The sequence below is a fragment of the Halyomorpha halys genome, unplaced genomic scaffold (genome assembly GCF_000696795.3).
Source record: "Halyomorpha halys isolate HHAL.00 unplaced genomic scaffold, Hhal_1.1 Scaffold4.1, whole genome shotgun sequence".
Classification (NCBI taxonomy): domain Eukaryota; kingdom Metazoa; phylum Arthropoda; class Insecta; order Hemiptera; family Pentatomidae; genus Halyomorpha; species Halyomorpha halys.
In genome coordinates this window covers 3,911,851-3,929,262 of record NW_027116287.1, presented here as the reverse complement: position 1 = coordinate 3,929,262, position 17,412 = coordinate 3,911,851, and the positions used below count along the sequence as shown (strand labels likewise).

Below are 17,412 nucleotides of genomic sequence, written 5' to 3'. Positions count from 1 at the left end.
AAAGGCTTATACAACAAGTTGCTGAGAAATCCGCTAGGGGCTCTTATGCATTTAACGTTTAACATGACTTCAAATAGGGCTGCTCACAATCCTATAGTTATAACATTTAACATGGTAAAACATATAACATTTAACATGGTAAAACATATAACATTTAACACAACATCATGAATACCCCTAGTTATAACATTTAACATTTAACACAACATCATGAATACCCCTAAAGTAGTTTCTGTCACGTATTTTCGTAAGGGTAGTAGTTTTTATGATATTAGCTTATGAATATAACTTTTGTACATAAAATTTTGTCCGAACAACTATAAATCAATTTATTTAATCAAATATCAGAAACATTACTACTCCTACGAAGATAAACGTCATAAACTACAATAAATAATTCAAACACTATCCAATTATAGTCTCAAAACTTTTTATTTCTTTTATACGTCCAACGTTTCGGCCAATCCGGCCATCTTCAGGGACATCTACTCAATACCACTTTGCAAACATATAATTTAAACTCTAAAAACTTCATTCAGGCTATTTTGCCCAGGTCAAAACATTAATATATTCTTTTATGTAAAAAATTTTTCCTTCTACTTTAACTAGTTTAATAAATAATGATAAAAGTTCTAACATAACATTAGGGCTAATTTCTAAAAATAACAATAAAAATTCTTCTTTTATCTTATTGAAGGCTGTTTTTAACCACTTCATTCTGGATGCGGTTAAATCTTATTTATTTATAATCTTAATATTTTCTTGAGACTGGTAATTCTTCAATAAATAATTCAAACACTATCCAATTATAGTCTCAAAACTTTTATATAGTCAAAAGACTATAATTGGATAGTGTTTGAATTATTTATTGAAGAATTACCAGTCTCAAGAAAATATTAAGATTATAAAAGTCATAAACTACTTTATAATACATTAAATAGGCTTTAATTTGAGTGCTAATAGATATCTGTACGTCGAATGGTTTTTGAGATATAGATTTCTAAGGTTCATATTTTCTTTACTTTAAATAATGTCCTCTCAGGTTTTCTAATGTTGTTAGAACTTTTAAAGATATAGAGCTCTGAATAAATTTTTTTTTAACGTTTTGAAACAGCCGCCATTTTTTATTCCCTCTACCTATACATGGCAGACACATCAATTTTTACAAGTAATTATACATAGTTTTCATTAAAGTAATCAAAAATTGGGGTGAAATAACTGTCTTTTTTCTCCTCTTGGACACTCGTACTATGAAGACCACATATGAAATTGAAGGTCATATATGAGATTTAGAGATTGCATTATGTACTTACATATTACTTTAATATTGATGTCGCAATCCTTATGTAATACCACAGATATAACCTATGGTTCGAACTTGGCTAACTATCCGAGAAAGATTTCTTAACACATACGTTACCTTATAATATTGAATTAAAAGAGAACATCCATGTAAAGAAAAAGAAGGACTCCCACAATTTTTCAAAAATAATTTAATTTAAAACAAAATAAATAAAGTAAATAACATGACTCTCGGCTATTCTTATTGGACAACTACCATTAGTATCGAAAAGAGGTATTCCACAGGAACACTATGGGAGTTTTAGAAGAATCCTAAAAAAGATTTCATAGGAGAGAGTTTTATAAATTGGCTAAAACATCAGCATACATGAAAGGGTATTTCAGACGGGACAAGTTCGTGTACTCGATCCGTGAGTTGTAAAATCGGTGTATTTCTGGCTTACACACAGGGCATGTCCATCAAATTTTCATTTTAAATCCATCAGCGGTCTAGGTTCATTCGTGTTTGGAGTGAGCACTTTCGGTCATGCTAAGAAGATTAAGAAGACGAGCCATTGGTTTCGGTTTTGAATACAGATAAATGTGGTTGACTAAAGCCTACACACTTTTCAAAACATCCGTCATATGCGGGAATATCCGTAGGTTTCAATGAAAAATTCGTAGCTCATATAAAATATGTGTTAGAGTATAGGAACTCTTCTCATAAAAGGAGACTAGAGTGTGTGGGATCGCCAATTATGATGAAAATTTTTTTGGTGGTCCTAGGACGAAACATATTAGGCACAAGTCCCGAGGGTTTTTGCCAATGTGCCGTAGGATCTAATAAAAAAATATTTTACATAATGTTACTATTTTTTTATATTATCCCCTGCTGCCTTTGCATGAATTCAATACTTATCATGTACCAATCGATTTTTTTTTTTTTTTTTGGGTGGGGGATAGAATATGAACAAAATATTTTTGATCATATTAATGAGCTCAAATTATATACATATATAATTAAAATATAGATTTCAGTAAACCAGACCAAACTTTTTTAAAAAAATCAGAATCGCTTTTAGCGTCTTTTGAAACCCTAAAAACGAATTTACATAAACATAAAAAATTAGACATTTTTGGAGGATACTTTTTATTATTATTATTTTTTTTGTTATAACTCTCTCAAAGATATTAAACTTTTCTACAACTGTTGGAAAGCTGAGTTTACGCTCTTCTAGTACATATAAATTATTTTTTGTATTATATCTTTTGATAAAATCCTTAAAAATTAAAATAAAATTCTTCTTAAAAATTTTGAAGAAAAATTGACGATTGTATAAAATCTAGTATTAATTTCAACATATTTTGTTAAATAGTTTCGCTTACTCATGCGAAAGACACCTTTCTGAATACACTTTTATCTCATCAACGGCTCATATCGTAGATGTTATTTTAAAACATATCATTAAGATTATCCACTTACTAAATGTTTTAGATAAATAGATGATTTCAATATGATATTTTTCCCCGAGGAAAATAAGCGATATAAAAAAAATCTTCCTTTTATATTTATATTCATGCTGTTTTTCAATTTCAGGCGCTTTTTAAATATTGCTTGATTGAACTATCAAAAATGCTCCTCTTCCCGTTTTAAACGAATATTTCAAAAATGAAATAGGACCGTGGCTCCCAGGGGGTCTTAGTGGGGTGGGTTCGACTGGGAAAGATTAGCTATTATTTGTATTATGATCTCCTCTTGTGAGATTGTGACATGTCGTATATCGACTAACCTACTTGCTTTAATTGTCTGTTTGAAAAGTCAGATAAGTAAGGCTACAACGGAGGGCGTGAGTTTCGTACTTATGTACTTACTGATAATATACTTTTCCATCTTTTTTTTATTTTATAAAAGAAAGGGATAAGACGGGACCGAAATTAGATAAAGGAAGAAAATAAACCAACGTTGGAGAGAATAAAGCATGGACAACTTGTGCTGAGCTGGCAGGGGCACTTCAAGTCGACCGACCACTCGAATCCTCTCAACCTCAGCTTTCACTCACAACCCTCCACTGAGTAACATATCCCTTGTCCATAGTGCAAACTCGTCATTACGTTATGACAAGTTTTAGTTTAATAGTATTTGATTTTTTATTATTTTTTTCTTTTTATTTATTATCAGAAGTGCTAGTCATCTTATGTTTCATGATATGACACATGGCTTTATTCTATTCTTATTTTATATATTCTGTTAATTATTGTTGTTCATTTTTATCTTTTCAAATTCATTATTTCATTATATTTTATGACGTTTTATAATTTCATTTTTATTTTGTATTGTACTCAAAGGCTCTAAAGCCTGATTTTGATACCTGTATATTATTATGGGGGATCAATCCCAGAATAAATAAAGAATACTATTATTAAATATATATATATTAATCTTTTCTTACCATTCTACACAAAAATGAAAAAAAAAATTTGTATTAAATATTTTTTGGGAGCAAAGTGGCACAGAGGTAAGGCAGATGTGGCAGATAATCATTTTATGTTACAATGCAGCCGTGAGTCAATCCTGTGAGTTCGGGAGCCCTCCTGGAGTCAATCCAACTTCATAAAGTTATTGGGGAAAAATCTGGGGGTTGGGCGTGTTCTAGAAAAAAATCACCTTGTACAACCTTTGTTCTAAAAACAGTGCTTCCTTAATAAGTAATGAACCCATAACTCTTCGTTATTACCTTATTATAACCACTATTGAATATTTTTAAAAGTGAAAAAAGAACAGTGAACAACCTAAAACCAACTCATCTTCATCCTATCCACGACTAAAGCCGTAATTTGGCCCAGGATGTAAAAAAAAATTTCTTTAAGTCCACATATTGTTTAAATAACGTTATGATTTTTATAACTTTAACGTCTGGAACATATCTTTATCCAAATAAATAATATCCTTTATATCATTTTTAGCATCCTTATTTTCTTGCACAGGTTTTGTACTAAACCAATTTTTGTATTCGTGGTATTGTTTCTCGTGAGACATATTACATGACACAAGATTCACTTGCCAACTTGCTAGTACAAGAGACGAGAAAAAAAAACAAAAAAAAAAACGGGCAGTTATCACACCCCGAATTTTGATTACTTTAATGAAAACTATGTATAATTACTAGTCAAAACTGACTGCCAAGAATAGGTAGGGGGAATACAAAATGGCGGCTGTTTCAAAACCTTAATTTTTCATTCGGAGCTCTATATCTTAAAAACTACACCTAGAGCACTAGAAAATCTAAAAGAACATTATTTAAAGAAGAGTAAATTTTCTGAAATATTAGCCCTAATAGAGCTATTTACGTCCAATAGTTCTCGATATATAGCCTTTTAAAAAGCAACATTTCATAAAAATATAACAAATATTTCATAAACATGTTTTAATGTTATACTGAAATATCAGTAGTTATAATGTTTATATCTGTAGGATTGGTAGTTTTTATGATACTTGACAAAATAAACCCACAAAATGTTACTTTCTAGTTGTTCGTATAAAATGTTATATTTTTGGAAAAATATATCTCTAGACCCATAAGAAGCACATATGTCTGCCAACACTCAAAATAAAGGAAATTTAACTTACTATAAAGTAGTTTCTGACACTTACAAGAATATAAATTTGGCAAATGAAAATTAAAATTTATATATATTTTTTCCTGCCAAAAATACAACAGTTTAATCAAATATAGCGAACTTGTAATGAAATCAGGAAAGATTGAGTTTCTAGATTTTTCCTATTATACTTAATTTTCCTTTTTTTCTTTCCTTTATTTATTATGACAAAATTATAACATTTTGAATTATATTGCAGTAAATTATTTATCCTCAACTTATGATTCGACAATGCTAAAAGTTGTTATTTAATGCTCAAGAACAATTGGAATGCAGTCGACTAACCGTAATGGACGGCCTGACGTTATGCAAGTTGCGTTGCACCAGCCTTCCACAAGTTGTAGAGACTGTTATTTTCTGTACATTGGCCTTCGGTGAAGTTTACACTCAGATTTACAGTTATACCTATCATATCCTATATACACATCTACGATACATGTATTAATATTCTGAATAAAATTTGTAAAAATATATCGACTATGTTGGTGCCTAATAATTTTTAATTTTGATGATGCATTCATTTCCAACAATTTGGTATATTTTCCGTCACCAGGACTCATCTAATTTACAGAAACACAAATTAATAATTATTTATAACTAATAATTTTACACACAGCGAGTACAAAAATGTATTCCACATTTTGCTTCACAATTGCTATATTTAGAGATTTAAATAGATTAACTGAATAAATTGAAAGTTTAATAGAAATTAATATACTTTACATTAATGGTTTATTATAATGATTGTTGAAGAAGAGTTTATTTCATTATTAACACACAATTTTGATCCAATATACTCTTTTATTTTCGGAAACTCTTCAACGTTTCGGCCCTCAGGCCATTTTCAAGGAGACAAAAAATACATATATAATAAAAATATAGTAATTATGGATTTAAGAAATGATAAGTTATAAGCAAATAAATTAAACTTGAATGTTAATTAAATTGTATTAAATGTAAAAAAAAATATTATTTTTATTGATAAGACGATAACGGAGTCCTAATCTGTTGAAGGTAGGTTCTTTTATAAATGATATTTATAAGTGGAAAAAGAGAAGATTATTTGTGTAAAAAGTTTTAAATTTAAGATATAAAAAGTTATGTAAGTAAATAATAAATTTAAAAACAACATTTCTCCCTAACCACCCAAACCCACTAGTTTCTAACCTTCCTTCTAGCTTCCTCTTCCATTCCTGTAATCCTCCGAGGCGCCTGAAAAGAAGTTGGCCTCGTGGCCTTATATTGTAAAATGTTTTCAGAGTTCTACTACTGGGTAGTTTCTCTACATGCTGTATCATATGATCTCACTTCAAATTTGCTTGTTGTATTTTTTATACAGTTGTAAATATCAATAGATAAATAAATAAAAAAACAAAACAAAACAATATTTGAAACTGTTATGATGTTATTTAGAAGAGAAAGTTGAGAGAGGTTTAGGACTCTAATCTGCACCAAAGGGCACACACCGAATCTAATTAAACAAATATAAAATAAAACATTTGAAAAGATTTTATTTATTTGAAACAAATATTTCGCCCTAATAACGACAATAACTCTAAATGGTGGTAATTAGGTAAAAAGAGCAAAACTTCAACTTTCTAACTATTGTAATAAAAAGTAAAGAGGTTATGAACGCTATTACTAAAAGTAATGGACGCTGGGAGAAACGAAACCCTCCAAATAAATTAAGCTCAAAAATTTTTAATTTCTTTAATTATAAAATTATATATATATGTAAAGAAGTTTCTTAAAGTTATATGTTCTACTGGATGAATTTCATTTGTAATAAGATTTTGGGGATGAAAATTACTCTTCTTTGTTGCGTGAAAATTTGTTGTAGATACCTCATGATGGGGTGACAACCCTGAAACGTTATTGGTTTTAATGAAATAAAAAAAAAAAAGTAAAACAAGGAAGAGTACTTTTCATTCACAAGATCTAATTAAGAGGATTTCATTTTTTGAGTCCTGAAATTATGTTTACTAATTAGAATTAGCAATTAGCATTCCTAATTGATTAAATTAATCTATATTCCTAATTAATGGCTTATATCACTAATGAATTATATTCCCCTTTACTAATTACATGTAGTTAAGGACGGAATACGTTAGATAGGTAGAGAGGTCAATGGTAATAACAAAAAAAAACAAACAATGGAATTGATGAGGTTAAAGGCAGGAAAGGATAGTTATTTTTCAATTTCGAAACTGCTAAGCATCATAACTTAATACCAATATAATTGTTTAAAAAAAAAAAATAAATAAAGAAATTTCCAACAATTGTTTTAAAAACTTGTGAAATCAGGTTTAAGGAATTTTACGACCGAATACAAGGACCCAAGAGGAGAAAAAGGCAGTTATTTCACCCCAATTTTCGATTACTTAAATGAAAACTATGCATTGCTAGTCAAAATTGATGAGTCTGCCAAGTATACGTAGGAGGAATAAAAAATAGCGGCTGTTTCAAAACGTTAAAAATAATAAAGTGCTCAATATCTTTAAAACTACCAACAACAATAGAAAATCTAAGAGAACATCATTCAAAGTAGAGTAAATTTGCTAAAATATAAGCCCTAATAGAGCTATTTACGTTCAATAGTCGAGATATAGCTTTTTAAAAAGCAACATTTCATAAAAATGTTGTACAGAGCGTAGTGGAAGATCAGTAGTTAATGAATTTATTTTGAGAAAGCTATATCTCAAAAACTATTTGCTGCACAGATGTCTATTAACACTCAAATAAAAGCTAGTTTAATGGGCTATAAAGTAGTTTGTATTATTTATCTTCGTAGAGTAGTAGTTTTCATGATGTTTACTAAAATAAATTGATTTATAGTTGTTCGGATAAATTTTTATTTGCCAAATTTATATTTATGTGTGAATATCATGAAAACTACTACCCCTACGAAGATAAGTGTCATAAACTACTTTATATTAAGTTAAATTTTCTTTATTTTGAGTGTTGGCAGACATATGTGCATCTCATGGGTCTTGAGATATAGTTTTTCAAAAATCAAACATTTTGTGAATTTATTTTGTCGAATATCATAAAAACTACTACTCCTACTAAGATAAACGTTAAACTATTTTATAGTAAATTTAACTAGCTTTAATTGACGTTTTTCATAAATCAAACCTATTGTCCGAACAACTGTAAATCAATTTATTTTAGCAAATATCATGAAAACTACTATTCCTAAGAAGGTGAAGGTCATAAACTACATTATAACAAATTAAACTAGCTTTAAGTTAAGTGCTGACCGACATTTGTACGTCGAATAATTATTGAGATATAGATTTCTCAAAATAAATTAACAAACCACTAATCTTTCAGTAGATTTTTAAGAAATGTTGCTTTTAAAAAGCTATATCTCGAAAACTATTGGACGTAAATAGGACTCATATTTCAGCAAATTTACTGAACTTTAAATAATGTTCTTTTAGATATTGTAGTGTTTTTGGTAGTTTAAAAAATATAGAGCACAGAATGAAAAAGTATTTTTTTTTTAAGACACATTGAAACAGCCGCAATTTTTTATTCTCTCTATATTCCCTATATTGGCAGACTCGTTTTTTTTTTTTTTGTGAGTTTTGACTAGTAATTATACATAGTTTTTATTAAACTAATCAAAATTTGGGGTGAAATAAATGCCTTTTTTTCTTCCCGACTCTTGTATTATCATATGTGTTTGTGTTTGTATATAAGATATATCTGTGGAATTAAACCAGATTCTAGGGATTATAAAATGCAACTCTAGACCTATCACTGATGATTTCAGTGTTAGTTGTGAAATCATTAAAAAGCTAGTTAACTCTGAAACATTAATCTTAAAAGGATTTTTGAGTCGGAACTTGTAGATTTTGGCTTTCGGCATCGAACCACTCGGCTCATTATTTGGTTTCAGGCAACAACACGATAATACAGTGTGGACAGATTTAAACTAAGCGGAGCTTGCTCACACTGGAGTCAACAGCTTTAACCTTTACAGGGCCACCTGTTGAATAGTATTCATGAATAATTCATTTGTTTGGATAAATGATACACATAAACGTTTAGGGACCGAAGCAGGTGGAGTGCGAGCATCTGCCCCAGGTAGCCTAATGATCATCATCAACTGATTATGCTCCTGGGGCACCCCCTCCGTGATCTTGGAATTTAACCTGGAGTCTCCAGGTAATGGCTGGAAGCACGGTTCAATGGTGCAACCGCAGGATATCGTCCGCTGAGCAGGCACACAACCTTTCTGAATAGTTTAGAGTCTTGTCACGCCTTCAATCTACCAGTATCCTCATAGATGTGAAAGGCACCAGACCCGATTGAGAAAGATAGACAAACTATTATTTCCTCTACCCAAGAAGATAACTAGAAAAAAAACTGACTTTTTCGTTCAGAGTGGGAGATTTAGGCCATTCTTCCCACTGTGCGTTGTTTAAACTATTCCTGAAAATCTAGGGTGGTGCGCGCATCTAGTTCGAGTTGAAATTAATCCTCGGTCGTTTCAGAACAAATACTTCAATACCACACCCCCGACAAACTTTTCCAATTAATAAATACTTCAATAATTAATAATAATTCAATATTTTCTCTAATTGCTTTATTGCTACTAATTATCCAAAAGAGACTTTCAGTTGAGAAATTTACTAACTCAAATTTCAGAAAAGTACTTTTAATAATATTTCTAGCAGAAAAATTGTAACTTTTTTATTTTGCAAAAGTATGTCAGAAATATAAAAATAAAACAGTCAACTAAAATTTATATTCTGCTCTTAACCATTTATTTAAGTCTAAATTGTTCCAATTAAAAGAGACCTTTTATTTACGCGTTTTTGGTCATTCTCTATACCTCTTTTACTTAATCTATTAAATATTATTTTTGTAAAATCGTTAACCTTCAAACGGTATATAATACGTCCACATAACTACTCTTATTCCTGGAAATGTGTTTTCTATCTGGAAAAATATTTGCTCTCTTATCTGCGAACGCTAATAATTTTTTTTTGTACATTTTATATTATTATCTATTTTTCATAACTAATAAAAATGTGAGATGGTTAATGACTTCGAATAAAAAAAACTAATCGGACTTAGAATTTTTAAAAACTCAACATTATAGCCTTTTCAGAATATTTTAATTGAGGATTTTAAAAACCAAATATTTTACATTGATTTTTTTTCTCTTTTTATTTCCTTTGAACCTGTCAAATACAAAATTTACAATCAGCAGATTGCCTGATTGTTACATTAATTAAACAAATAGCAAATAAGACATGAGAAAGAACAGCACCCAGCAGTAACTGTTTTAGGTTCTTTTTAGTATCCTCCTTGTGTTCTCAGGCATGAAGGTTGTGGTCATTTAAGACCGTTGAATTTTTCAAGTCTCATGTAAAGTATTGTTATTTACATATGGTGCTTTGGTAATAAGTCGTAGTGATTTTAGATTGAAAAGATTGAAATTGTTTAGATATTCTATACATTGATTTAAATAGTTGATTCAAAGTCGTCATAGCCGTTTTTGAGAAATTTCTAATAAAGTGTAAAATATATTATATAAATTAGAACTTTTTTAACGACCTTTTTATTATAATCTGAAAGCATATTTATATTCTTGTGTAATATAAATCTTTGTTAACGATTCTAAGGCATTTGTTTTGGAATACGAGTAGTTTTTTTTTTAATTGTAAACCAGTGAAATACTCAGAACTATCTGGACTTGAACTTTGTGGAACAGCTAAACACGTCGAACATCAATCGTATCTAATCATTAGAACCATAGTTAAACCTGCATATCCCTATTGTCCATGACCTCATACCAACCAAAGTTTCAAAATTCCATATAAACCTTTCCAACCATCCTAATGCTTTGGTCAAACCTTATCTAGTTCCACCCATCCTTACAGCCCTCCTAGAAGGTTGAAACGGCAGTGGTCAAGAGACTCATTGTAAAATAAAAATAGCAAATTGGAGTTCCACTCAAGTTGAGTGTTTTGCGGTTTTAGCGCACTTTCTGGCTCACTACCAGTGATGCGGCGAGAGGGATGCACTGAGATCTTTTGAGATCTGCTCTACCCTAAATACATGGGGGATAGAGTGGGCTCAGGGATCCTCAGGTCGATTGTGTAAATATTGTATATAAGAGTGTAAATGTGACTAGAGATTATATTATTTTATTTATTTTTTCATACATATATTTTGATTATGTTCATTTTCTTTATCCTTCTGTTTGTATATATTTTAAGAGAGACTTTATTTATTTGCATGTGCTTTTTTTTTTTTTTTTGTTCTCATTTATTTATTTATTTTTACTCTTATTTTAGTATGAATGTGATCATTCATCACTAGTACCTATTGCACACAACTGTGAGGCAGATTGTAATATCAACAAATAAATAAATAAAAAAACAGTGAAGCTCCACATGGGGCAGGCATATGCCATTCTTAGTACTGAATTAAAGACTACAAATGTATGGGGGATAGTTTTGATTTTTTTAAAAAATATGAAAACATATTGTACATTATTTTCCTTCAGTTTTCAATTTTAAGTTAATACACATTCCTACCATACAGTATGTTTTAATTATACCCAATTTATTCCTGCCGAACAATCACATAGATCCGTTATCTAGATGTAGTCATCTGGACAAAGGACTACCTTTGAATCCTCATACAAGACTGAAAAGACAAGAAATTGTCCATGAATTCGATTTGACATTTGGTTATTTGGGAAGGGGTATTTTGTGTCAGTCTGATAATGACGGAGCTTACCAGGTTAGTTGATTCTAATAATTTAGTTAATTGTATTCAGTCGAATCTGAGTCTACCACCTTCGTGGCCGCCCTATCGGTGCCAGTGTCCTAAATAATGGTTCGTACTGTACTGAAGGCTGTAAAAAAAATTGATGTGTCTCCTCGATATAAATTCTATAATAGTCGGGGTAGTTCGAATGTCGTATGTATGTGGCCCGTCTTGCTCTTTGAAGTGAAGTATGTCTTACTATACCGCTATGAAACTGTTGGAACCTCTTGGCCGATAAAGGTGCTATGTTGGTCAGCATAGGTGCTCCGTAGAGCAGGGGTGGCCTCAGCACACTTTTAAAGATCATTAGTTTGAGGCGGAAAGAAAGATTAGGAGAAGTTAGCAGGTTAGACTTGGTCCTGACCTGTTTGATCTTCTTATTACAATGGCGAACTAGCGTCAGGAGTCTAACTCCCAACATTCTAAATTACAAAAGACCCATTTATCTAACAATAAAAAAAAAAAAAACTATCTGGACATACGGAGTTGAGCTTTGAGGCGCCACAAAACCATCGAATTCCTCACGTGTCCAATCCTTACAATCAAAATCCTTCATGAAATCCTTAACGTTACTTACTCCATAACAAATCGAGTTATCCATCAGGACCTCGATGTTCTATATATTGTCGATTTGGCCAGAAAAAGATGTAAATCCTTCCATGATAAACGTCCTAACAATCCAACCTCCTAGGATTCTGAAAAGAAGATGTCCTTGAGATCTTCCTCTCAAGAAATGTTATTGAAATTCTATAGTTGAATAGCAGTTTTTTTTTGGCAACCGCGACTTCTAGGTGTTTAAAGGGTATCGCGAAATGGACAGGGGTATCATTAAAAATATATCTTGAAGATTGATAAGGACGCTCTGAATGTAAAAAACCAACAATGGAATCCAAGAAAAAAATTAGGTAGAACAATTTAAAAATCATTAGCATTTCTTAGCTCTTCTGTTATAAAAGCTTTCACCTGTCTGGGGATTGTTCTTTTCTAACTATTATGAGATTTATAGCGGACGTTATAAATACAAAATGAGCTATCTCCTAATACAGGCCTATGTAAACACACTCATTTAGCTTACGGGATTAAAGAGCTGTTTGTCGTCATTGAAGAGAGGATAAAAAGACGGTACACTATAATTGAATAATAAAAGAGCAATGAATGACAATACGGATCAATTTATGGCTCGAGATGAAGGCTAATTTATTCAAGAGACAGGCTGCGCAATAAAGAACAATAGTCCATTCAAAGAGAGGGGGGCCAAACAGCAGGACCATGACAAAGACCATCCAAGGATCCCTCCAATCATCTCAAAGCTGTCTCGGCTAATAAGTAGATGGAGGATGTTGGATAGTGGATCATGCTTATGATCAAGCAGAGCTTTTAGCGGATCCTTAGTAAAAGACGCACTCTAAAGAAAATAAACAAAAATCTGGAGCGTGGCGCGCATCACATAACTTTCTCATACTAACCTACTTACAAAACCAAGGTTTGGGTAGAATGGTAGGCTCTTGTTAAAATTATAGTTATTTTTGTCATTATCAAAAATCAAATCTAAATACAAAAGAAGGCGACAAATCTGAACAAAATTCATATTATACGGTTTTTGGAGATGGGATCAACGAATATAAATTTTATTTCTGTGAATGATACAATAGCTAACGAAATTTTAAAACAATCGGCAAATATCGAGCTATCTCGACTTTTCCAGTTCGGATGTGTCATTTTTCTTTTTTTCCTCTATTAGCTATTCACAAAATAATCGATAAAATAAAAAGGTTCTTGCGTTCTCGAAAAATGGGATGTGAAAATCAATTTTATTGAAAAAGTTGCTGTCACACCCCAGGAATATTAAAATTAAACCTATGAAGGGTTAAGGGTGCAGTACTTTGTAAGGAAGTACAATTACTAGACCAACGGTTGTGCAAGGAGGTGATTCGGTCAGAATCACGCTCGATTGCCAGATTTTCATCCAATTAAGGGTACATGCTTTGTGAGGCTAAGTGGACCTCGAAAGGGTGATTCGCAGCTACAGTGAAACATTTTTTTCATGACCACCTTCCTTGTCATTTCTGACATTAGAGGGAGGGAGTGGGGGCGTTATCTACAGGGTACCACCCTATTCGAACACCATGGTGGGAGGTTAAGTTTTCATCACCACAGAAATAAAATATGATCCTCTAGGCCGGGTTTGAACCGTCGCCGCTGCAGTTCCTTGGTTGCTAAGACCTACGCCTCAATTCCCTGATCTACAGACTGCCCCGGCTACAGTGAAACAGAAAATAATTGGTACTCTATATTTCATATACATGTAAGTGAAAGCAATATTCCATAAAAATGGTATTATGGGCAGAAAAACATCCAAAATATTATAAGAATTTTCGTCTCGTACTTGTTTGTTTTCATTTGGTTTCTCCCCTTACTTCTTCGTATTTTTAATTTTATCTTCTGGACAACGTTTTGGACATGTCCATTGTCAAGTCCTATCTGCCAATTATTATAATAGATGTTAGATCTTATCAACCTTTACGTTCACATTTAGATTTACATTGTTCACAATCATATTAATATATTGCATATCGATAAAAAATTACTATGTGAATTAAGAAAAGCCAATTAGTTTTACTTAAATTTTATGTTTATTACCTTAATTATTCGCTAAAAAGTTTTTATTTTAATATAACTTGACAGACAAAAAAATTTGCGTTAATTTTTTTTGTTTTCATCAAAAAATCACTATTATTTTAAACTAAAATTAGTTGTTTTTTCCCTTTTATTTATTTTGAAACTGACATCATGATAAATTCCCTCAGGGAGCTAAAAGATAGGTATGCTACTGAACGTATACAAAATAATAAAAAAGTGGCACAATCTCGCACCATGAAGTGAACTTTATTGACTAATTTTATTGATAAAACATGCCAACCAGAAAGGGTGCAGTACTTAAACCCCACTGATATTACTTCAGGTAGTAGGTGAAGACAAAATATTACTATTACAAAATAATACGTGAAAAAAGAATATATTATAATTTATATAATTTAATATATAACTTACCCTAGGGTGTGACTGGTTGGCTCGGCTGAGTGAAACCTTTTCCTTCCTGTGAGCCTTCAGGTGCCTCAGCAGTCGGGTTAAAGTTGTCCGCTTCTTCGCAGGGCGTTCTGTATCAGCAAAAATAATTAATTATATTTTATTAATAACAATTAACTGAATGTATATATAAACTTTAAATTACCTTTGGCAGTTGGTGGGAACTCGTAGAAATATGCGGATCGAGGACTTAGGCAGCTGAAAACGGAAAATATAATTTATTAATTTAAATTATTAAATAATAATAAATCAGTATAATAATAATAATAAAGGCCTAACGAACCCGAAGGTTCGATGCCGATATCACCAAACGCTCTCCGCATACATCCTTCCAGTGATGCCCCTCCAAACCCAATTCCGCTAAATCTGTTTTAACGCAATCCTCCCATCTACGTCTCGGCCTACCCCTCGGACATTTACCCGTTGATTCAGTGTTTATTAATATTTTAGGGATTCACTCGTTACTAAGCCCTACAACCTTATACGCCCCAATGCTATAACTTGAATTAGATTTACAGGGTGTAGTTCCCTTAATTGCGTTGTGTAATCTTCTAAATTCTCCCGTTAATTCATCCTTTTTCGGTCCTAATATTTTACGTAATACTTTATTTTCGAAAACCTTAAGAGGCTGTTCATCCCTTAGTGTAAGAGGCCACGTCTCACAACTGTAGGAAGGATAATAGTTTTATAAATTCTAATTTTTAGGCTTTTCGATAGTTTTCTAATCTAATTTTTAGGTGCGAGCTAAGAAGTTTCGAAATTGAAAAATAACAAGTATTTCCCGCCTTCAACCTAGCTTTTATTTCCTCATCAATTTCGTTTTTGCTAGTTACCGTAGAACCTAAATACTTAAACCTACCTACCTGTTCAAACGTATTTCCTCCTATATCTATATCACCGAAATTGCTCGCGTTTCAATAAGCCAGTATACTAATCATAATACATAATTCATCATACCAGCCTTTAATATAACAATAGTTAGTTAAATAATCAAGTCATATATATATATATATATATAAATATGTTAATTATGGTAAATATAATTACTTTTGGTAATTGTGCCTTGGTGCTACGTGGGGTTGTGGCGGCGGTTGGTGGTGGTTGGCCATCTGCCTCTGCTTGTAACCACCGGCGAAACCGTAGATTTCGTCTTCCTCTCGATCGCTTAGGCAGCTCGAAGGCTAAAAATTAATAATAACAATGAGAAAATTACTTTTAAAATTATATAACTAAAGAGAATAAATATAATTAATATATAGTTAACACAACTAATTGTGAATTAAATAATATTTTCAATAAATAAAAGCTTTCTTAACTAGCTGTGTCTCGATGCTTCACTTGCGTCAATTTTGATTGTGGATCCTTATTTCATACATATGATGGAGTGCATCTGATAAACAAGATTGCATCTAACAATAGCTGTTTAAACATCTACACAGGGTGTCCCAATATGCAGGTTCATCCACCCAAATCTCGACAATCTTTTTTTCATTTCTTCTTTGCTGAGTTATAAGTTTTATGTGATCTATCTTCTGAGAGTATTGTTAATTTAATCTGTCTTCAGTATTTCTCCAGCACATCTAAATCTTATTTGTGCACTTTGATTGGTACTTTTTTTTTTTTTACGGATTCATTTCAGATACTTATACTAATAGTTGATTCGAAACGTAATCGAAGTAAATCGCCAATAACGGTAAACAATTTTTTATTGTTTGACACTATTAACTAGCGAACTCGTTTCAAAATTCAATGGTTTTAATCATAATTAAGGAATTTCATAATTGAAGCTTAGCCATGATGATAGCTATTTATAACTCCTCTGACATAAACACAGACGTAAAAACACGAATTATGATTGATTCTTGTAGGAAATTGGATTTTAAAACGATTTTGTTCTATAGTTTTTTTATTTCTCACAACCTTCACGCACAAATCACGATTTACGATTTCAGGACGCGTCAGTTCAAAAAGGTATACGAATCCGTCTTAAAAATTTACAATAAGTAAAAAAGTAAAAAAAGTAGCATATTTCTAGAGGAAATTCTGTCAAAAACTGTCTCAGTTGCGCTGGATTATTGGTAACTGGGGAAAGGTTCTGACCTTGTTAATTTTCTGGAGATTGGAAATGTACTTTAAATGTAAGTAAGCTACTATTATGACTGTTAAAATCAAATTAAAAATTTAATAATTGTGAGTGCTAGGGAAGTGACCATCTATAATGGAACAACCTGTACAATAAAACTCGTTTGCAAACCTCTGTCGATGTTTTGCGGGTACAACTACTAAAAATTTGTGCTTAAAGTTATAATAATAACAACAACTTAAAAAATTAGAGAATAAATAATTAATGAATTAGGGGTTAAACCTAATATTTTGCGGGGAGAGAAAGGGGGTCATTAAAGCGATCCTTAGGATAAAAAATTCCACTAGTAATTAAATATGGCAATATTATTAACCCAATAAAATAAAAAATTACCACTGAAATAATAACCTATAAAATGTTACTTTATTTCTGGCAGACATATTGAAGGTTGAGTCAAAACGAAAATAAATTTATCTGAATATCTTTAAAGGAAAATAAAGTTTAACGATTTC

The 17,412-nt window shown here is 31.4% G+C and overlaps 1 protein-coding gene across 2 annotated transcripts in view; it reads right to left on the bottom strand.

Annotated features, from left to right (window-relative positions):
- The window catches only part of SKIP (Shal K[+] channel interacting protein), a 181,875-nt gene that overhangs the window by 29,016 nt on the left and 135,447 nt on the right, over positions 1 to 17,412 (bottom strand). For both annotated transcript variants that reach the window (XM_014432057.2, XM_014432138.2), the window contains 3 exons: positions 15,865 to 15,998; positions 14,963 to 15,015; positions 14,782 to 14,888 (listed from right to left, as the gene is read on the bottom strand). In XM_014432057.2, coding sequence (XP_014287543.1) covers positions 14,782 to 14,888; positions 14,963 to 15,015; positions 15,865 to 15,998 — 294 coding nt within the window. The remainder of the gene's footprint in view (positions 1 to 14,781; positions 14,889 to 14,962; positions 15,016 to 15,864; positions 15,999 to 17,412) is intronic.